General features: G+C 35.7%; 1 protein-coding gene across 1 annotated transcript in view; it reads right to left on the reverse strand.

Moving 5' to 3' along the window:
* NFXL1 (nuclear transcription factor, X-box binding like 1) overlaps window positions 1-23,989 on the reverse strand; it is a 44,339-nt gene that overhangs the window by 15,788 nt on the left and 4,562 nt on the right. Inside the window, exons 5-18 of the mRNA XM_083861514.1 lie at window positions 23,178-23,356; window positions 22,849-23,010; window positions 22,628-22,728; window positions 21,332-21,446; window positions 20,854-20,978; window positions 19,933-20,055; window positions 18,496-18,586; window positions 15,245-15,365; window positions 14,443-14,599; window positions 13,639-13,730; window positions 13,163-13,184; window positions 6,929-7,069; window positions 4,317-4,483; window positions 3,490-3,559 (exon numbers count right to left, since the gene is read on the reverse strand). Of these exons, the coding sequence (XP_083717640.1) occupies window positions 3,490-3,559; window positions 4,317-4,483; window positions 6,929-7,069; window positions 13,163-13,184; window positions 13,639-13,730; window positions 14,443-14,599; window positions 15,245-15,365; window positions 18,496-18,586; window positions 19,933-20,055; window positions 20,854-20,978; window positions 21,332-21,446; window positions 22,628-22,728; window positions 22,849-23,010; window positions 23,178-23,356 (1,666 nt within the window). The remainder of the gene's footprint in view (window positions 1-3,489; window positions 3,560-4,316; window positions 4,484-6,928; window positions 7,070-13,162; window positions 13,185-13,638; window positions 13,731-14,442; window positions 14,600-15,244; window positions 15,366-18,495; window positions 18,587-19,932; window positions 20,056-20,853; window positions 20,979-21,331; window positions 21,447-22,627; window positions 22,729-22,848; window positions 23,011-23,177; window positions 23,357-23,989) is intronic.

Here is a 23,989-nt window from a genome sequence, read left to right on the forward strand (position 1 = left end):
CTTTATGTTTGATATGGTAAGGCCATTAAAAGAAAGGATTTAATTCACAGCTCTGAAAAAAAAAAAAAAAAAAAAAAAAAAAGACAAAAAATGTTCTACAAATACTTTTCCCTTTTCCCATAGGCAATGCATTTAAACCTTAACATTATACCTGATGATGATAAACTCTGTCAACACTTCCGGAGGCTTAAGTGAACTCCAACAGAAGGTAATAAACACAACCTGTTAATACACATCTGATAATAAAGAAAATAGCCTGGTACTAAAGAAAATAGCAGTTTTGAGCACCGATCCCAAAAGCTAAATACAAAAAAGAATTTTGCCACTTGCAAAGACAAAACTAAATTTTTGCAATCCACATACTTTTACAGTGTGTGTTTACAGAATTAAATTTTATTTCCAGAATGCGTAATTAATTCATTAAAAAAACCAGAAAGATATGCTTACCTTTAAAATTTATAGAACCACAGAACTGTTAAGGTTGCAAAAGACTTCAAAGATCACTGGGACCTTTATATTAGCCACTAAACCATGTCCCCAAGTTCTACATCCACACTTTTTTTTTTAACACTTCCAAGGATGATGACTCTACCATTTTCCATTTCCCTGGGCACAGTAGAATGCTTGACCATTTTTCCCAATACCCAATCTCAACCTCCACTGCCACTCGAGGCCATTACCTCTTGTACCATCACTTGTGTGGAATTAGACCAATTCCCACCTGTCTATAAACTTCTTTCAGGCAGTTCTAGTGCACGATCGGGTCCCTCCTGAGCCTCCTTTTCCCCAGGCTAAACAATCCCAGCAACCTTAGCCCCCATCAGACTTATGCTCCAGATCCTTCAGCAGCAATATTGCTCTTCTCTGGACACGTTCTAGCACCTCAATGTCTTTCTCACAGTGAGGGGCTCAAAAGTGAAAAAGAATTCTGGGTGTGGCCTCACCAGTGCTGAGTACTGGGGGAAGTGTAACATTGTCCCTACTGCACTATCATATTAAATGAAATGTATGATAATGGAGTCCCATCTTTCACATCAAGACAAAAGCAGAGTGCACAGTAAAACTACAAAGTATGGCTACTTTGTCAAAAAATACTAACTACATGGAATGAAGAATTAAACAGATTCACAAATACTAACAGGAGAACATGAAACAATAAAAACTGATAGACTTAAAATTTCTATGTAAGAATTGTCTTGAAACATCTGCAAGCATGATCATAAGAATTTAATGACCCAGATTAAGAAAAAAAAAAGTTAAATTTCCTTCAACAGGATATCTTATTATTACCAAACAAGAGAATTAACTTTTTAATTAAAATATCTCATCTATAACAGCTGTGGCAGCATTAAAGACACTGCTTTTCCCTAAAGCAGAAAGGAAATGTGAGTTGTACTATGTAATGCTGGAAGTCACTTTTTTAGTTTTATACTGCTTTAGCCAAAAGAAAAGCATGAAACTTCTCAAGTTTTTCAAGTCTCTGTAGCATTTTTTCAAAGGACCAGACAATATAATTGGCTTTCTTTATTCCCAAATGTACCATGGCAATTGTAAAACAAATATGGTAGTATACTGTCTACTGCAATTTCCATTAACCAAAAACATCTCAAAATGACAAATGAAGTAAAATACTGCATTTTATTGAACCTAAGTTGCCCTATGGTAAGCTAGGAGTGAGAGTGGACACTGATTCATAGCAAACATCGACTTCACTGAGCTCTGCAAATGACTCGATGTCAGTTTCTGACACTGAGTAACAAAAAAACCCTTTATTTTCCAAAGCATTTACAGGAGTAAGAATTTTTAAATTAAGTTAAACTTTATAAAGCTAATGTAAATTCTGTTGCTGTATTCTTTATTTCTTTATCCCAGCAAACTAAATAAAAAAGACATAATCTATTGAACAGGGCAATTCTGAACTGCAAGCTGAAGTTTGGGACCACTGCTACATGGATTTTAAATCCCAGACTAAGTCTGGGGATTATGTTCAGAAAAATCACAACAGTTACATTTATCAAAGTCAAAGATGAGCTACAGGAAAAAAATTCTTTGAAGAGGAGCTGAAGTAGTGAACATAGTTCATGATAAGAGATTATAAGCACTCTTGAAAATACAGGGAAGGAAGTCTTGGAGCAAATAAAACCAAAGTAACAGAGAAGGACATGGACAAAGAACAAAATTAAAAGGTAAATGGACAATTAAACAATATCCCAAAGTGCTCTCCAACCAGGAAAAGAGCGTTCAGATATCCAGATGAGAAAATTGTGACAGGAACATTCATTTACAGAAAAAAATCCATCAGATAGACATCAACAAGGGCAAAAAGCAGAAGACACAAGTATGTACAGAGCACAGCCTTCCTATTGGGGTTAACACAATCTCATCTGAAAAGCAGAGGAACAGACACTGTTGGGAGTGCAGGAGGAATCTTGTAAATTTTTGCATCTACTCAAAAAAAAAAAAAAGTTTTCTAATAAAGACAAGGATTCAAAAATGAAGTTTCTGACACTGGATGATCATGAAATTCCTGCTTTTCCACTTCACACATTTCCTAGTCCTCCAGTGGGAAATGGAATAAAGAAAGAGCTGTCATTCTCATCACAATTAATGACAGCTAAGGAACAAACAAACAGTAAGTAATGCAAGGATTTCTGAAAGCACATAAGCAGCACACAACCGCAGCACTGGGACAATGCACAAGGACAAAGTCCTTTGGCCCATCCCTCATGTCCAGTTGTGGGTTACAGAGCTTCAAGAGAAATCCTGAAATATTTCTAAGCTGCTTCTGATGAAAATTTGGTAGCTTCTCCAACCAGCTCCTGCCCTGTTTCACAAAGTTTATTATTCAAACATAGTATTGAACAGGAATCTTCTTTACTCATGCTACTGGCTCACAATCTAAGTATCATGTAGTAAGGGTATGTATGATTCTTCTCTTCTTCACAGCAAACCTTTAGATGTCCCCAGATACAGCAGAGAGAGTAACTGGCTTGTCTTCCATTTTACACTACTTAATGTATTTTTCACTAACACACCAGGGCACTATTAACTCATCTCATTTATTAAGTATAAAATCCCTTAGCATCCAAATTGCACAGATAGGGATTCTAAACCTGCACTTAAATGAGAATAGCAAGCACAATTCTCAGCATTTTCCCTAATCAAACAGCATCCTATCATTTTTGAGATATAAATTGAGGACCAGCTTTTAACCATGGGAGAGGACATACTCTTCCACATTCAACCTCATCTGTGGGCTTAAACTTTCAAGCAATTAGTGCCTTGGAGACAAACCTCTATTCCTTTAACATAACCCTCCTAGCTGACAGCAATACATTAATAAATGTCCTTCAAGTACTGTTCACTAACAACCTTCACATCTATCATTTAACATATTCACTTAGACTAAGCTTCTCTAGTTTGCTTGGCCTATATTCACAAAATTCCACATACCCATCAACTCAGTATTTCTTTGTTAATATGGCTTACCTCTTTTGGACACTGATTTCTGCAGGAAATAAGAAGTTCCTTTTCTTTTAAATCAGCATGTGTTAGTTTTCTGTAAAGGAAAAGATGTACGAGTTTTAAAAAAATCCAATTTAAAACCAACAAAAGTCAATGCAATTAGGGGTGTATTTTCAGTATATTTCACTGTAAGAAAAATGGACTCATTTGTCCATATCCTGTGTAACTAATTTAAACTGCCTTGTTTAACAGACAAACCCACACAAATTTAGAGGATTTGACAAACTTTAAGGAAAATGAACAAAGAAAAATATATTTGCATATTATGAGTATTTTCAGAACAATCCCCAAGCTCCCACTTACATTTTGTGAAGTCTAGCTTAACGTCTATCCATACACACAAATGATTAAAAAGGTGTACCAACTGAAAAACTAAGTAGTTTTTCAATTAAAACAGCTAGAAATTGAAGGACATTAACTACAAAGACAAGGAACTTTTAGACTAACTAGGTTCATTCTAATACTTGTATAAAATTCTTCTTTCCATACTTTAAAAGAAGTACATATAGAAAAAAATATTATGTAGATTACTATATATTTGCATAATGCAAAGGATCATCTATATTATAAAAACAATTTCTGCTCATGAGACTCCATGCATTTATAGCAATTTTAGCAGTAATACCAAATAAAATACTAGCAAAATTTAAATATAAAAAAATTATCTTAGAAATTATAATCAAGAGAATATTTATAAATTGCCATAAGAGTAGCTCCCATCCTCAGACATTTCAAATGATTTCCAGTTAATAGCATTCAAATGAAAATCTAGGTTGTGTTTTGACACTTACAAGCATTCAATATACAGTACTGACAGTTTGCAGTGACACTTTATTTTAACCATCTGGAGACATGATGGGCAATCTCCAGGATGACAGGGCAAAACACATCGGTGAGGACAGCCAGCTGGCCGGGGCTTGGTGCACTCCTCTTCACACTGTAAACATTCTGGACCCGCCTAACAAAATAAAAACAAAGTACTAAAATAAAGTGCCAAGTATTTGTTTTGTGAAGTGTCATTAATAACCTGTTACACAGAAGAAAGAGTTGGGGTGCTTTTGCTATGAGAATCAAGCTATTCAGTAAGATATTTCACAAGCAAGAGTAATTATTAAAATATGGTTTTTTAGAGAAAACCAGAAATGTCAGTGTTTGTCAGTCAAAGAGAATTCTATTTTCCCTCCTGGGCATAAAAGAACGTCTTTAATATCACTGCTTTGGAAAATTACCATAACCCTTGTTAATTCTCTAAGGAAAATTGTTAGAAAAATAAGTTATTACATATTCAAAATTAACTTACCCACTCACCATGTTCTTGTAATGCTTGAGTCATTACATGCTACTCTCTAACACTGGGGTGGAGGGGTTGGTTTGCTTGATTTTAAGAAACAAACTTTAAATCACTCCATTTCCATACACACATGATATTCTGTATGATCTTCCAAAAAGGATTATTAATTTGGGTATATCCTAGGAGTTGCCTAAGGTGTTGCTTCTACTCCACAGACGGCACAAGTCTACCAGAGCTGTGATGTCACTCTCATTCCAGGTGAGGCAATCACCGGGACAAGGTGATGAACATCACAGCACAGTAAATAAAGCTTCATTTCTACTCCTATTCTTAACAACCCTTCCAGAACCCCAGTCTGCAATCAAATCACCCAGACAGATTGACATGATTTATCAACTGAACCTACACAGCACAATATTTAAGGCTCACTATCACATTCAATGTCAGTTTCCAAGAAGTCAGCCAAAGTAAAGCAGATTTATCCGATAATGAAGCTACACAAAGCTTCTCAAAAGAACTATTCCAACACCAATGTTCCATTTTATGCTGTTCAAAATAACAGCATTAAAAATTTAAGGTTTTCATAGTTTTTTGCCGGTCCCCTTTCCTTCTCCTTCTATAGATGAACAATTTTTCTTGAAGTTTAAAAAGAAACCTTTGTAAAATTATTGTTTACAAATCTTAACTTGCAAAACCTCAAATCTAAGACAAACAGCAACTAAAACCATTTAGAAAACTGTCATATAACATTTAATGGTGGGTAAAAGCAAACAGCTGGCCTTTCTGCAACATTTTTCTAACACAACATGCAGAACAAACTGAAATTCCAGACAGAAAAATCACTACTCAGACATATAAGCCAGAAATTTAATCAGCCCTGACTACATTTAGTCTACCAAAACAAGAGAACAAAAGCTCTAAAGGTCAACACCAACTTGAGTTTACAAGAATTGAAGAAAATTGAGAAATGAGATTTACCCATGCTTTGCAGGTACATAGACTCCCATTTTTCTGAGAATGTATTGCCTCATTCAAAATGGAGCTAGGAATACTCCTGACTCATTCACATTTTAATTGGCTTAACTAAAGCAGCAAGCAGCCAGCCTCATAGTCAGAACTGGGGATGCTTAACTGTCACACACTCTATTTACTGATGTCACTCTACTGCTGCAAGTCACTGTTCCACCAGTTGCACTAACAGCCATACTCCTCAGACAAAATTTCCACAATCATAAATAGATTAATGTGTTAGCTACGATATACAGTTATTACATGACAACACCACCACTTCCAGGACACAACTACACAGGGTTATTATACTATTTAAGTTATATTTAACATTTCTGCTTTGTACCCAACTGAACGTTTCTCTGTTTTCTAAATGTCTCGACTGCCCATGTTACAACTTTTTCTAAAGTAATGCTTATAAAAACTTGAGAAGCTGTTTTCCTCCAAACCAGGACTCTCCCAAACCACAAAGCATATATATGTGGCTCTGACTGTTCATAACTGGAACAATTTTAAGCTTTATATACTTTTGTTTCAAGTTATCTTCAGCAGTTAACACCTACAACTTCTTAATGGCATAAATGAAAGTATCTAGTAGACACTGATAAACATGAATATATCATCCCAGTACTTCAAAAAGTCTTCAGCAATTCTGCAACATTTCAAGTGCTCTCCTAAAGGTCTCCCAGCCTCCTCAACCCATTTAAGCTCTCCTCAGTAAATAGTTCCCCCAGCAGATTAAAAGTGCATTTGTATATAGGGATTATCAGTAGTTCCCTTGATCTTGACAGTTACAAAAAGTAACTTTAGAAGAGACTTTTCAAGGGTGTTAAATAAGGTTCTGATGAAATCAAAGTAATGTCAACACAAACCAAAAAGTTATAGAATTTGCAACAAATCTAATATTGTCTCAGATTTATAGACTAAGTAAATACAGATTAACTAACTGTCACAATATCAATGGGAACATGCAAGTCTCCCAGTGGGATGTGGAATAGATCTGTACCTTCCAGCTGCAAATTCTTTATTTTCCAAGTAAAATTGAAGACAATGCATATCCATATAAAATGCACAAAAACAAAAGCAAAAAGAAAATTAACCTACCTTCTTTCCATCTGCATTAGTGTTCAATTTAGTAACATGATGACATTCTTTCATACAGGTATGATTCTGACAATCAAGAAGCCGCCCACAAAATCTCTTACATGAGTAGGGATTTGCAGAGTGACATGGCAACGGACTAACCTAAAAGTTGAAAAAGAATATATATATATAGATATGCAGGTGGGATATATATATAAACATTGCATGTATGTGGTGTGTGAGATATATATATATTTACACACACAGAGACACAGAATTATTACAGAGAAGTTTTGGTTCTCCAGTATCTTTGTAAAAGAAAAACACCAGTGAAATTCTATAAATTCTATTTGATTTTTTTTAAAAGTATCATTTGAGTTCCGGTCCACATAACAGTGTATCCACACAAATTCGTTTTACACTGATTATAATAGAGAAAAAAGCACACTTCATTAAACAAGCTAACTTTTGCAGTATAGTTCCCCTTTCTGAAAGGCTATTATACGCTCGAATCTTGTAGCATCATTTGGTCTGTCTTTCTGAATTACACTCAAGTCTTCCATAAAGGTTCCTAGAGTGCTTTACTATTATTGTAGAAGACAGTAACAGTTTGCTTTCACAGGGCTAACTGTGTTGTAGTCACCATAAATCCAAATTATTTTACAGTTTAAAAAACAGAAAACAACCTACAAGCCAGAAATTCTAAAAAGCAAATACTGACTACATCAAATATAATTCCCAGGAGAGGCAGGAAAAAGCAGAAATGGCTCCATAACAGGACTAAGATTTTAATGTCTTATGTCACATTTGTACTTTCCAATTTGAGGTCAAAACTCCAGTTAACAGCACTCTGTAGTACACTTCAGAGCATCTACTTAGAAGCCATTATTCTCCATTGGTACTGAAACCAGTGTAAACTCCCAACTAGGTTACTTGCCTAAAGTTGAATAGTACAAGTCCCTCCAAACAAAAGCATTAGAGGAAAACTCACTGTTAGCATTTCCCAACCATTATATAATACTTATACCAAAAAAAAATAGTTCTTCTGTGAGGCTGTCAGAAAAATTGATTTTTCTTCTTAATTTCATGATCATTTTGCAGAGAAAAACAAAACTATTTGTGATGTTATTACACAAGAGGCTAATGTGACATAACTCATTCTGACCAGACTACGGATGTGATTTTATGTTGCAACTGTAGTTGACTGAACAGCTTTGCAGGGTAGCCATTCCTTTTCTCTCTTCAAACCCTACAGCCTTCACTGCAATCTCCTACCAATTTAAACAAGTCCTACCACACATCTCTTTACAGAAAGATGATTCAAATAATCAAAATGGAAGAAAAAGAATCAATAGAAAAAAGTTTCTTGTCTTTTGCCAGTGGCTTGGCCATACAAACGGGTGAACACAGGAACTGAAAAACCAAGAAGAGAGATGGCCCCACAGGGCAGAGCAAAGGACAGCCCCTCTTCAGGATCGTCCATGTTATCTCCCTCAATCACACAAAGTACAATTTAAATCCAGTTGCCCATATACATTTTTCCGGGCTTCACCCAAAAAATACTACTTCACATCGCATCCCTGCAAAATCCAGTTCATTCACAAGATTTCTGAACTCCTCTTATCATCCTGACCCACCAAGACTGAACAGAAGTCTGCACAGCAAGCTGAACATTAAGCATGGCATACACAGGAGAAAACTTTGAGGCCGTTACATCCAACTACTTTCACACCTGTGCCAGAGCTGAAGGTAATGCTGGCTAAAGCACTAATACAACAACCATATCAAGAAGTCCAAACACCTGGTTCCTAATGCCCCTTGTAAACATCCTACTCTGTCTCTGATAGATGTTTCTGGTGACCAAAGGAGGAAAAGTCAGCAAGCAGCAGGCCCAATAAGAACAGGGTCTGAAGCAGAGAATAGTACCACACCCAGAATGCACACACCAACTACCAAAGCTTTTAATGTTCCTAATACTGCATCTCTTCACATCCTACTCCATCTCTCTCCCTAGAGCACATTATTTCAGTAGCAATGTAAGTAGTCAAAGGACGTTAAAAGATACAAGAATGAAAGAAAAGATGTATTAAGCATTACAATCCACCCACTTCTCTACCTTTCCTTGCTCACCCATTGCCACTTAGTTTTTTATGACTATGGTTCTGCTGTGACTCAGGCAGTGACAGCAGATCAGGGCAATAATAGCAATCAGCTCTAGGGCTGCACTGTTTCATAATGTTGGTGAGACTTTTTTACCAGGAGTTAAGTCTTCCACCAGATAAAGACACAACCACTAGCTCCAGTTAGAGCCAAGCACTGAGGCAGAAGTGGAGCATCCCTTCCAGTAGCACCCCTCAAGTACACACCACTGTTAAACAAAGGCAAGGGTGGTGAAACATCCAGGCCAGTTAGGCAACAACAGCAGCTTTCAGAGGGCTGACTGGGTAGAACATTCCAGCCCTCTGGCTGCATCCAGCCGAGCTTCAGCTTGACCTCAGAAAGATACAACAGTCTTCTAAGATCAACTGACACTGTGGCCAAAAGTTTTAAATTTTCAATTAATTTAAACCTACTTTTCTTTTCTCCCCTCTATTTCTCTATTGTGGATTTAAGTAATAAATCCAGAGCACAAAGTAAAGTTTTACTTCCTACACTTGGAATGAGTTTCTGAAATGGCTAAATGGGGGCTGGAACTCTTGCTACAAAGACAAACATCAAAGTAGCCACAAACTCCAGGAGGCTGATGAGCTGAAGAATGAAGAAGGCACATGAGAACCGTAACTATTTTATGAAAGTTGAATTTAAAAAGTAAAAGAAGGCATTGTTTTCAGACTCCAGGTCTTCCACAGGACAAAGAAAGGAAGGAAAGGTAAAAAAGACATGACAACTTTCAGAAGTTTTCCAGGAAATCTCCCAAATGCATAAAAGCAATTAACAGATAAATCAATTAGAATATGAGAACAAAAATCTACAGGGCAAGGAACTTTTGAAAATCTTTATAAGGCATTTAGCCATAAAGAGGAATCTCATCAAGTTTTATATAAAATTTTACCTAGAGGCAAAGTCTCTTCCTATGGTCTTCCTTCCTTCTATGAACGAACCAGAACTAAAACCCACTCAGAATACTAAAACATGCCATTAAATTCCTACCAAAAGAAAAAAAAAAAAAAACAAAAAAACAACAACAAAGAACACTCAAGAAGAAAAAGAGAGTTCAATGATATGCCCAGGACAGAAAGCCTGATAAAGGATATTTAAAAGACGCAAAACCAGAGCATTTCCCTTCCTTGAGAATATTTAATGAAATGAAGAAACTAGAAGAAAATTATACACAGCAGATAAATTGATATCATAGTCACTAAAGGTCTCCTTCTTTGTCTTTATTTACCTTGTATCAGCTTTGGTTAACGTTTCCCATAAAAAGAGATTTAGAATAACTTGATTTTAAAAGATTTTGAAAGAGTATACGCGTGCTACTGCTATGAAATTCCAATGTATGTAACAGTTAAAAAAAGGTAGAACATCAAGATTTTTTGGGGATGGCACCAACTGTTGATAGGCAGTTTTTCTGACACACAGCCTGAAACAAAATTGAGAGCTACTTTTAAGAACCTATAAATGGAAGAATGATGAGTTATTTATTTTTCTAAATATATGTAAATTAATTAAAAGAAGGCTGTAGACTTCAGCTGAAAGAAATGTTCTTTTAGCTTAAATTAGCATCATGTAGAATCATACTTCCGCTGAGCACATCCATACATGATTACATCATCTGAAAAGTAATTTTAAGTCTGTTCTTAAGTGATAAATTGCTTGTTCTAAATGCTAGAATATGTAAGCCCTCAAACCAATCACTTAAAAATTCCTAAACTAAATAAATAAACTAAAACTTCCTAAATTAAATACCAGAGAGAAATTAAAAAAGAAACTACCCCACACACAACCCCCCAACAAACAACCAATTCCAATATCTACACAAATGAAAATTACTGTCCAAACATTAAAAGTTACACAGTAGATTTGCTCGTTACACAAGTCCTAAGGTGTTTGCTTTTATTCTCTAGTCTACATACTGTCAGCAGGCATCCTGATAAAATACAAGACTTTATAGCTTGCTTCATTCCTAGCTTCTTTCTTTTTTATATCTCTTCCATTATAGGAGGTATAACATCAGACCAACATAAGTAGTAGCACACTACAGCAATAAGCACCTACTCGCAGCAAAATTTTGCTTAAGAAAATTGTTACTACTTTTGTCATCTGTGAAGAGTTCCCATTTCCAAGGGGCTGGAAACTTCTACTGGAGGGAAGCATTCATAAATACATATGTTTTTTCTTATTAACAAAACTAAATTAGTTTGAGCTGAGATTATTTGTTAAGAACCAATGTGGCTGTAAAACAGTGAACAGACATTACATGTTGTTCTCTTCCCCAGAGATCTCAGAACAACACAAAAATGTACAATGAGCACAAGATCCACTGCAAATAAAATAAGCTTCTCACACATGCTAATGAATAATTCTTTTCCATAACTTCCACCAAAATCTAAGAATAGGAGACAATTTCACTCGAGGAACTGCTGCACTTCAGCAGGAAGGCAGCACCGCCCTCTGTTGGCTGAGAGAAGTAACCGTTCATCTAGAGTACCATGCAGCATCAAAAAATCTAAATAATTAGTCAGCTGTGGACTCACAGGGATTTGTTCTCATTTTCTATTTAAATCGATAAATAAAACACGACCCAAAGCCACTAAATTGTTTTGCCAAGACTAGTATGCAACAGAAAATGAAATATTTTTTTTAATTATTCTGAAACAAGTAGTAATAAATATGTAGTAATTGTTACTATTTTCTCTAGTAAGAGTAGTGATACTGTTCTTCTGCCATGAGAAAGAACAAACTTCAACACCATGTACATCTGAACAGGACCAAATCCTTTTTACATTGTTTAGATCACGTTATAGACTGGGTCTATTGACCACAGCTTGCATTTTATTTACACATAAATTCATTGACATTTGGGTGAGATTTGGTATGTCCTATCAAAAACCATGTCACTGACTCAAAAAAAGAACTGGCTAATACATATGTAAGTTTTACTGTGGAAAACCAAATCAAAGCCCATCTGTTTCAGCAACAAACACACAAGCACTGTTGCTCTTTTCATCCACTTTGAGGACACACTTTTTTTCAGCAATTGTCAAGCTGCAAAATCTCTCTGTGGAAAAGCTGCATTCCCAGCCTGGATAGGTTAATGAACGTGCTGTCCAAACAGACTGCAGCTACGCAAATGCTGGTGACAAGATTTGAAGATGTCACCATAACATAATCAAGCCACCATTACAACACATACCAAGAGATTATTAACAAAGGTCAAAGAAAAAAAAAAAAAAAAAAAAAAAAAAAAAAAAAAAAAAAAAGAGGTATCTTCAGTATTTTTCCACTCGGTGTTTTCTAAAATTTTTTACTTGCTTAAAATGATCCAAGGGTTTTTTTAATAATATTGTTAATCAGGCTTTGACTGTGAATTTAGACACACCAGTAGACAAAGCCAGAACAGCCAAGTTTGTTTTTTTTTAATTAGTTTAGCAACCATCTTTTGAAATCAAGAAAAAATACTTGACCTTAAATTTCATAACTTTTAGAAATTATTGTGAATAATGATGACAGCTATTTAAGCATCAATTAGATTCTGTTCTCATGTAAGCGAAAACAGCAACTTCATCTAAAACTAGAGCAGGCTACACACCAGAAAGACAAGTTAGTAATTAACACTAAAGAAGTTTCCACTATACTGTCTGATTTCATCCATGTGTGCTTAGATCCAAGTCACATTAGAATTTTCCTGTATGACATTAATTCCTTATCCTTTTAAAATATACACAGCAGTTCATAGAACTCAAGAGTGTGTGACAAAGAGAGAATATTAACTACAGAGTAAGGGGGGAAAAAGCATAAATATTTAACAAGACCACCAAAAAACATTTAAACACAATTTAAACACCTGCAAGAAAACACACAGAGCTACATAAATCATGAATTTAAATTTCTGTCCATGAATTTTACTAAGTCAAATAGCTATATATTCTTCAGAAAGGAACTAAAATACCTTCTGATATGTAAGCTTTTAAGGCACTTCATTGATTTCAAAATATGTATTAAAAACCTACTATTTCTTTACAATGTCTTTTGTTTTGCAGACTGACAAAAGATATTTGACATATTTCACTTCACAGGGCAGTTTCCATGACTCACCTCATGCTGTCCAAGACACCCCCTGTTAAAAAATAAAAAAAAATAGAGATTTAGAAAATGCACATTTGTTTAGGGGACTTAAAACAGTAACAGTGCTTTTCACACAAAAATTCATGCAATCCATTTTTTAGAAGTGCAAACTAGGAATATCACCCATCTATGCATCTCAATGCCTCCTTTTCAACAGTTGTTTAGATTGCTGTGTTTTAAAATGAAAATCTCAAACGTTGTTTCATGTGCAAATTAATTGTAGTTATATACAAAATTAGTTACTTTTTTAGAAAGTAATCTGCTTTTGACCTAAATATCATCTTTGTCTCTACTAACACATCGTATTTTTCAGTTATTTCAGAGATCTAGTCTGAAGAAGAGTTAACTTTTAAAAAAATATCCCTAACTTGTGTCCTTTCACAGACACAAAATAACTTATCTTTCCATATAAAAAATCTAATTTTTTATTTTATTTTAATACTTACACTGGTATAGGAACCTCACAGGGAGGGCACGGTAGTGCAGTCTGAATGAAGGCTGGCTCAGATGGCTGCTCCCAAGGCCCTGCAGACTGATGCTGAGAACAAGAGAAACTAATTGAATACAAAACACAAATGGAACTATCTGCCTGACCATAGATAAATGTAATATCTAAAGTGTTTCCAATTCTAAGAAATTCACTTTCTAGTAACAAGCTTTTTACTAATGGAAAGCTCCACATGCCATACAGACAAAAAAATTACAGTTTTATCCTTAGCCTGGTTAGGGATAGGAAAATTAGGCCCTGTGTCTCCTAGTGGTAAAAATTAAGCACCAAGCCAAATGAAAAAGAGCAGTAAAACAATTCTAACCAGTTAATAAAGGTAAAAATATTCTGATTAGTAAGCTAGTTCAATTCCATCATGCAATGCATTACACGTGTCATGTTAAAAACTGCCAATTTCTGACTTCTAACTTGTGCAAAATTTGATGATTTTGTAAGTATCAGACCTAATATTTTTTTGTTTTTATGTAAAAGCAATTGCTTAAAACTGAAATTACATGTTTTTAATGCAACTCCAACAAAAATCTTATAATTTCTTGAGCAATTCAACTACGTATTACAAAATTACTTAGAGTGCAGCAAAGGAGCCAGAACCACTTAGCATCATGCTGAGCAGTACCCCTACCTCTGCGCTTGATTATGTGTTTATTCTGAACTCCAAAAGCCTCAAAACAGAAGATTCAGGGCAAACTAACGCTCATTGCTCCAAACACAGATAATACACTATTTTTCACTGTTTACTTACAGAGCCAGTTTGCTTCACCAGTGCTTGGTCATGGCAGGAAACGGGGCACAAATGACCACAGGTTAAGGTTTTCTGGCAGGGCTGGCGACACGGAGGGCACCGCCCAAAGTGACAGTAGTGTTTCTCCTGGGTAGGATGGTGACAGGTAGGCGGCCGACTGAAATAAAATCCAAGAATGAATCAGTATGACAGCAAGAAATATGAAGTTACAGTCACTGGGCAAGGATGTTCAACATACAAACAACTGAAATGAACAAGTTGTCAGGGTTTTTTTTTTTAATTAGTTTACTTTTCACTTTCAGCAGGTGGTTAACATTACGATAAAATTAGAGAGGAATTCTAAATAAAATTAAAAATCAAAGTTGGGTTTAAATATTCAAACAGATGTTTCAATCTTAATTCTACTCTGCACTATGTAATCTTGCTACACTCCAGCAGAAAATAGTCTTTTTGTTTTGCTAGTAAAGTTTTCTAGATAAACTTCCTCACTGAGGTACTTCAAAACATTCCAGAGCTGACTTGAAGAAATGAGCTAGACTGCAGAGTTGAAGAGCTTGGTGAGACAGAACCTCCCCCATGAAGCAGGCAAGCTGCTCATGAAACCTCAGTGTCAGAGAGGTGTCTGATAGGAAGCATTACTGATAATCACCATCTGCATAATCAAGGATACAGAAGACTGAGAAATAACAACTGTAATCAGATAAGGAACAATTTTCGCCTTTTAAGGTATATTTCACTACTTTCTTTAAGGACACTTTAAACTTAAAGTTAAGAACAGGAACCAGACACTTTCTATACTGACCTGCACAGCTGTTTGCATTTGGGAGGTTTGATGGTACGCTCTCTGCCACAGGGCACTTTAATAACAGTTTTTCCACAATTGCATTTCACATCTACAGTCTCTGGACACGGATTACAACTACCTAAAAATAAACATATTAACAATATGATAGGCAAGTCAGAAATAACCCCCCCTCACATTTTAAAAAGAAGCCTATTCATTTGGATCAGACAACACTTAGGTTATTTTATATTTGTATTTCAGTCTTACATACCTATGAAGAAATATCATCTTTCATCTAAATTTAAAAAGAGGCACTGAAAAATTATCACAATAAAGTTTTTTAGATCTTGTATTATATTAATGTTCAGCCTATGTATAATGAATGCCTCCTTGAAAACATCCTCCATCTCTATCAAGTTAGTAACGTTACTATCTAATGCACTTTAAAAAGTGTATCTGTAGAAGACCTGTTTTAATTTTTAACTCTCACACACCAGTTCTTTACCAAGTGCCAACTGCTAAGTTTTACTACTGAGTAATTAAACACCAAGAATATGAATTTTAAAAAAGCAATGACACAGGATTTTAGTTTACTCAACATGTTGCATTCTGAAATTTTGAAGAAAACAACTGAAGTTACTAACAGCAAAAAAATTTAAGCAATTCTGACTTGTTAGCAGGTTCTGAAAAGCAGGATTTCAAGAAGAAGATGTCTTACTGGCAAAAGGCTGCTGAAGAGGAAAGGATGGAAGCCCTACAGTCTTTATATTGCAAAGTAAAACAAACAACAATATAATGTTCATCATGCACAGAAACATAGAATCATTTGGGATGGAAGAGATCTTAAAGAGGACCTAGATCCAACCCCTCCTGCCATGGGCAGGGACAGCTTTCACTAGACCATACTGGTCACAGCCCCACCCAACCCAGCCTCAAACACTGCCAGGTATGAAGCATCCAAAACTCATCTGGGCAACCAGTTCCAATGCCTCACCATCCTCACAGTAAAAAAATCTCTTCCTAATATCTAATCTAAACATATTCTCTTTTCATTTAAAACCATTCCCCCTGTCCTTCCACTAGCTGCCCTTGTAAAAAAGTCTCCCTCTATCTTTCTTTTAAGGCTGCTTTAGGGACTGGATGGCTGCCAGTCTCCTTCAGGTTGACCAATCCCAATTCTCTCACCTTTTCCTCACAGAAAACCTGGTTGTTAAACCTCATGAGATTCCCAAGGGCCCACTTCTCAAGCTTGTCCAGCTACTTTTGCAAAATAAACTGAAGGTCTAAAGCTATACTTCCCAGAGTGGCTAATATGTCTTCAATTCACTTAAATATCCTATTAAGGAAGACAACTGACTACATTCTCAAAAATACAGACAGGCAGAGATCAGAGACTCAGAGAGCCTGAAGGTAAGGTGAGAGCACACTGTCCTCAAACCAAGTGTTATCACATACTAAAGTAGGAAACAAAACATTTCTGTTCCCTGGCAACACACTGTAAATTTCAGCAAGCAAAATAAATGTTTAAGAAAAAAAGATAAGCAAAAAACACCAAACCACAAACAGAACAGATTGTTACCTTTTTTCAGGGACTCCTGCTAAAGGCCAAGGGTTTATTATCATCAACCTATAAAAATCTGAGATTTGGTGCCTTTTAAAGGACCTCATCTGAGAAGTTATTTTCTAGGAGGCATTTATTTCCTTTAATATCAGCGGTCACTGCAATCTGACAGTTCATAGGAAACTTACCCTGACTTGGTATTACATACTAAAGATAAAATAATTAATCATAACTTTCAGTAGCTATTAAAATACTGGTATATAGGCAGAAACACATAAATATAAATATTTATAAATTTAATGCTTGCCTTTATTAGGAATACTCTCAAACATTTATGAAGATATTACAAATACACTAGACTGTATTTTGTTAAAACATGGAGAATTTAGAAAAGAAAATAAATTTATCATCCAGTATCATTAGTCATTACCTTCATTATATGCAACTTCAGTTAGTAAATTGACAATTACATTATTTTGATAAGTTACCCTTTAAAGTGTATATATTTGATATTTATATTCTCCAAGATCACTTTTGTTTTCTTACAGACAGTGATTTATTGGTTTTGTGTTAATTATTAGAAATCTTAGTCACTTTTATCCAGGCTGTAAAATGCAAGCAGCATCAAATACAAACAATCATTCAACATATAAGTTCATCCTATATTACAGCATTAGCTCTTTAGTTTTCCAATCAGAATTTTATTCTAGGATTTAGCTATCAACCAAACTAATGTGGAAAAGCAATGTTACCAGTTTTCTTCTGACAGCACGCAAAAAATTACATATTTCCAAGACCGAAGAGATGGAGAAGAAAGGAAAGGGAAAGACAAAAAAGGGCACAGTATACAGAGACAAACCAAACTGCTAGTTTGTGGTGACAGATTTAATAGCAATTTAACAGGTATAACTACCACATTTACCTGTCCTCTCCTCCTAAGAGTCACTGCCTCAGAAGGAAAACTAGCTAAACAAGTTGTGATTTTTATTTCTTGAGTCATTGCAATTTATACTTCAAAATACTAAGGGAAATTACAGAGGCTACTTGGCTGCTGTTTCAGCAGAGCAGCAGCTTCTATGGGGAAAACTGCAGAGAGGGCAGACAATTTTTCAGTCACTCCAATTTAACCCCCTACCAAGCAAATGTCAAAGCAATCTGCCAGGTAATTTTCTAGCATCTTTCTAACCAAGGTCACTGGATTTAGAAGCACTTTTTTGTTATCTTTCTTAGAGTCAGTAACAAGTTCTTATTTTCTTTTACAAGTAGGATACCAATATACATTCAAATTCAATCCTTTTTCTTTCCTCATTTTAAGCCCACTTGTACCACATGTTGCATTCTAGGATTTTTTTAAAACCATTCAGACTCAATCAGCAGCAGTCATTTCTGTATGCATTTCGACTTTGTTATGCATATTCAGTGAACAGAATTATTGGGAAAAGGAAGTCAAGCCATGGCTTTTGAATTACACAGCTGGAAAGGAGACAAGAGCATTTTCAGAGGAAAGTATTAAGCCAAATCACCAGGTAACGACTCAGGTTGCCACTGTGTGAGTTCTTAAGTTCGAACCAGCACTTTCAAACACACTGCTCCCACAAAAAGCCCCCATGCAACAATGGAGAGAATTTATTAAGCACCACATAGCCAACAAAACTTGGCAAAAAGAAACAATATTCCATCACTCCAGGGATTCTTCACCTGTTCTTACCTCGGTGGCAGCCTGAAGGACATTTGTGATTTCTGCAGCCCAGAGTCCGCCCACAGACTTGATCACAAGGCGGACAGTTTCCAGAACAACACTATTAGAAAAAAAATACATCAAGTCTAATAACTGCAAACAGAAATTTCTGGTATACACTTTCCCTCTTCTACTATTTCATTTTTTCAACACTTATTTAAAAATAAAGTCAGTGCACTTCAGTCAAATTTCCTCCAACTCACTCCAGAAAAAGGCCACCCGTAAAGTGGTTAAAAAAAATTCGAATTACAAAATAACAGGAACACACACATTTGAATGCATCATTTCAACACACTAAAAAGGCAGAGGGCTTCAAAAAAGCATAATGAACATTTGGAAGTTCAAAATATTACAACATTTTAATCCCAAATAATTTCAGAAGATAGGACATCAATTTACCTCATTATTCTGCAATTTCTTCCACTTTTATACTATATTGTCTCCAGCACAAAGATGTTGCTAACCATTTTTTAATGCACCTTTTACCTCTGTAATAAAGGCAGATAACTTCAAGACCAGTTATATATTTTCTATTCTTAAATAAATTATTTATATGAAAGAACCAGAGCATTTCACAAAACCATCACATCAGTGGATGCTGTATCAGTACAGAACATCATCCTTTCTATTAACCTGAAAGGTACCTTCCTTCCAACAGAAACCTGGATTTTTCATCATGGAGGTGTCAAGATTGCATTTACTTGTTTTGTAATCTTTTCCCATAAAATAAATTCACTACAACAGTAGTATTCAAAAATGCTTAAAACTATTTTCATACCTATTTATGCTAAGTAGTCCGACTTTTACAATGTATTAATTCACAAAGAGCAGGCAACTTTGAGGCCCTCTTGAATGAATAAACTGAAAAGATACTTCTGAGTATCAATCATTCCTTTTGACTTCAAATAAGAGGGGAAACAAAACTCCAATTCCCAACTGTCAGACCACTGCTGCTTGCGCTACTGTGTATTAGAAGGTGGGATGGTATGCTGGACTATAGAGAATAAAGAGTGTGTGTTGTAAAGAGTGTAAGTGTGTGTAAAGAGTGTAAAGTTGTGATTCCCAGCTCTTCCTACAAAAGAGGGAAATAAATTGATTTAACTACTGCAGAATGCATAAAGCATCAGTGAATACTCAAGAATCTGAAAGCAAAACTGCCTTCAGGAACTGCAGAGTTGTCAAAACGCCCTCCATGTTTATAAGGCCGATGAGTTTTATTTGATGTCATCCTTTTCAGAGAATTCTGGTACACTGAAAACTAGCTTCAGTGACATGGAAGAAATATCATCTTTCTACACAGTAACATGAGGTGGAGCAACAAATTGATTTGATTTTATCTAGTTGTTTTTTTTTTTTTTTAAGTCATCTAAACAATGCATTTGAGAAAGATTATCTGTGGGCACTTACCTTCCTCCGGCACTGGTGCTTCTGACAGTCACGGATTTTAGTGCACTTTGTTTCACACAGATATGGCTTATGGCACGGCATGCGCTTGGTGTGCTTCCCACAGCGACACTGTTTCTCAACCTCCTGGGCAGCAAGACAGGGAAAGAAAAGCAGGGTGTTTTAAATACAAGAAAAAGAAAAAGGAAAATAAAATGTTCTACTACTATCTATAAAGGAAAGTTCAAGGAAAAGTAACATTTCACTGCATACACAATGCACGTGTTTCATGCAAGATAAGTGAAACTGCAAAACAAATTAATACAAAAAAGTACCTCTCCTGCACACTAAAGTAGATTCATCCTTAGTGTACACGGATAATTTAAGAAGTAAATGAGCAGGTTTATCTGACCTTCATCATGGCTGTCACCCAGACTTTGTACCAGTTGTCTCTTCCTGAACCAAAACTGGTTCAGGAAGAGACAACTAAGACTTGACAGAGCAATGGCTTTGTAAGCCAGACCACAGAAACTCCAGATATATCTAGAGCACAGTAAAATTCAATTTTCTTGCAAAGAAGAAAATAATGTTGTTACACCACCTTCCATCTCATTAATGAAGGAATATCATAGACAGAGCCAGAAGGAAGCTAGAAAAGATAGGGGAAAAACTAGGTGTCTTTTAGGGGGTAATAATTTTAAAACCAAAACAAAATAGATCCAAAGCAATACACTCATCCACAGGTACAGCCTCAACACAATGCTCATCTACTTAATTAGAGCTGTGTTGGGTGGCAGGGAATAATGAAAGAACATGTTGCTTTGAATAAACAAAGTCACAGATTTTGTGATAGATATGACTTCATTTTCCTCAAGTGACTTGCACTGCTGCAGGCACATAGTTTAAAAGCCCAAATAAAAGTGAATCTGACAAAGTAAGATTAACCTGTCTGCATATTTCACAGGGACCCCGATGACAGCGCTGTGAACATTTATGGATGCCACATTCCAGAATTTTGTCACAACTATCACCACAGGTGGGCACATCTTCTGTACAAGGCAATGTAAACTCTAGATGAAGAGAAAGAAGTATAAGTAAACATTTAGGGAAAAAAAAGGCCAAAATATTTCAGGAAAAAATGCAATGTATAATAAGTTCAAATGACAGTTGTCTTTTGTTTTTTTAAAAGCTTCTTTAGAATTACTTAGTTATTCACATCACAAATTAAACCCCTGGTGCTAAATAAAGCTTTGAAAGCTATGCAAAAAAAGTTAATATACCGTCATGGCTGACTGTAAGAACATTTAATGGACCCTGCCCTGCAGAATTAGTCTAAACTTCTGACTGAAAGACTGGAGGACTTTTTATTCAATTTATCGTAAAAAAAAAAAAAAAAAAAAAAAAAAAAAAAAAAGTAGCTTACTTGTTTTTCCACATGGACAGGACCTTTTCCCAGAACGAGGACAGTCTCCACAGGGACCAGCATGACAAACTTGTTCACATGTGTGATTGCCACATGGCAAACATTTCCCACACACCTGAGAAATTCAGAGAAACCAAGTGAATGCAATATAATACAACTACATACCAAGCCAAAGCAAGTCAAGGGTAAAAAGCAGGAGTGAGATGCTTCTGGATGGAATTCCACTTTTTATTAATTTTATTAATAAATGTTGTATTTGCTGAGTTCACTAAATAAAACTGATCATTCCTGCCATGATCCTGCCTGTAAGACCACAGTACAGTGAGGAGTTAGTGACTGAGAAAACCTGAGTAGTTGCAGGTCTGTGCTGCGCTGCACGTACAGCTCAGCCTCCAGACCTGCATTGTGCTGCACATACACTTTGGCCAAAGGATAAAGTTATTGTAGCACAAGAGATTGGAGGCAGCTCCCACTTGGTACCAGTGATGATGCTGTCTGCATGTCCTTGCCTTTATCTGAAAGTGCAGCAAGAAGTTCTCATCTGAATACTCTGACTGTAGAAATTACGATCAAGGATGCTTTCTTGTAGGAAGATCCTACAATACCTTCAATAACCAAAATGGGGTCTGCATTGCATGCTGCACATCTATCATGGCCCATTCAATTCAATCTCTTGGGGTTCCAGAGATCTAAAGGGACATACTAGTCTTCAGATTATACTCCTTTTCTCTATATTGTTAGCTGAAATAAACTGCATTTTAATTGATACTTCAGAGGCCAAGTACCTTTCTTACTGGGATCAGAATGGCCAAGTACCTCCCCTCCACCATTTAATTTTTTTAATTATTTTTTATTTTTTCCAGTCTGTCAATCCACAGTCTTGGTCTTAAGCACAGGCTGCAAATATACTTCAAACAATTAATCACAAAGCTTTCATTCTGTTACAGTCCTAAAAATAAGCATGAAACTCTTGTCTATTAAGCTGTGGTTTCATTGTTATTTTTGAAGGCAACAGCTGAAATTTCAGCTTCAAGTACAAGAAAAAGGGTATACAAAATTAAATTCACTGCTAGCATAACCCTAGAACAACTCCAGAACATTAACACTTTAACTACTGGAAAAAATTAACAGAGCCACCAATTATACCCCTTCTCAAACAATGCTGTTTATATTTTTGATTACACTTTCAAAGGTTACAAAATATTTTTTCTTACTGAATACATTTTTCTAATCTTTAATACACCAAGTAATTTTATAAAGGTGAGAAACCAGTTTAAAAGGATAGCTTCAACATACCTGATCACACTGCCACTGAGGACTTGCACAAAGTCTCTCTGCTGTCTGTCTCCCACAGATACACCGTTGTTTACTGACACGTGGACAAGGCTGACAATCTCCTGTATGTAATTGCAAAGTGACATTAAGAATTATGTAATTGCAAAGTGACATTAAGAATAGGAATTGCAAAAGAACAATAGAAACAACTGGTGCTCTGAAATTGAAGAAGGTTGGTGTACCTGCATGGCAGGGATTCTCACAAGCATGTTGTCCACAGAGCAATGTCCGTCCACACGGCAGGCGGCAGGACCACGCCTTGGCACTGCACCTGCGGGGCACTGGTTTGGCTTTCTTACAGTGACAGCTTGTTGTGACCATCTTTGGGCAGGGTGGACACGGTCCTAATTACAGAAAAAGGAGTATCTTGCTAATGACCATTCAGCAAATGCAGCCTTGACTACATCTCTCTTACTCTAAGAATTTTAAATATACTTAACAGATGTTAAGTTGAACCATGTAGCAGGTACCTAAATACAGGTCACCCAACCAAGAAACACAAAGGATTTACCTGGATGACAAAGCAGTAAGCATTTATGACCACAGGAAGGTTTAAATTCCCTCTCACATATCTGACCACAGGAGTGAGGTACAAGCCATGGGTCCACTGTTGGATTCTCCACTTTTCCGCAGTAACAGTAATACCTACTGGGAGTTTCAGAGCGTTTGTATTCAAACCTACATTTTGGACTACAAGGGAAAAAGGAGGGAAAACAAAAGCAACATTTTAAAACCATTTTTTTTAAAGGCAGTTTTTATCATTTTGGCTTCCCAAGACTGCTTCAATGCTACCAATTAACATTTTTACAATTACTGTAACAAACAACAATATACAGTAACACAGAATAAAGTTCTGTCTATATGTCAGAGTTTACAATACATAATTAAACAGATTTAAAATAATTAATAAGAATGTCTAAGGAATTGCCCTGTTAATGTAATTTCTTTTCTCTAAGAATATATACAGACAAAAAATCAGCACGGCAAAAATCGGTACAATTTTTATGTGAAGCAGTATCAAAAGAATCTACACAACAGTTAACCGACTTAAACAGAACCATTAAAAAAAAAAACAGGAGTTTACTAGTAGTAGTCTATTAGTCATGTAAAACAAAGCCCAGCAATGCTATTAAAACCACGCATAATAATTAGTATTTTATCTGAAAAAATTTAGATTCAAGATGTACACCTTCATTTTTCACCCTTAATGTCGATAAAAAATTCATTTTAAAATTAATTATTAATTTCATTTAAAAATTCATTATTGCTAAAGGTAGATAGACACTAGAGGCCTGGAATGTATCAAGTACCACAGGCCCAACA

The sequence above is a fragment of the Zosterops lateralis genome (genome assembly GCF_965231275.1).
Source record: "Zosterops lateralis genome assembly, chromosome: 5".
Lineage (NCBI taxonomy): Eukaryota > Metazoa > Chordata > Aves > Passeriformes > Zosteropidae > Zosterops > Zosterops lateralis.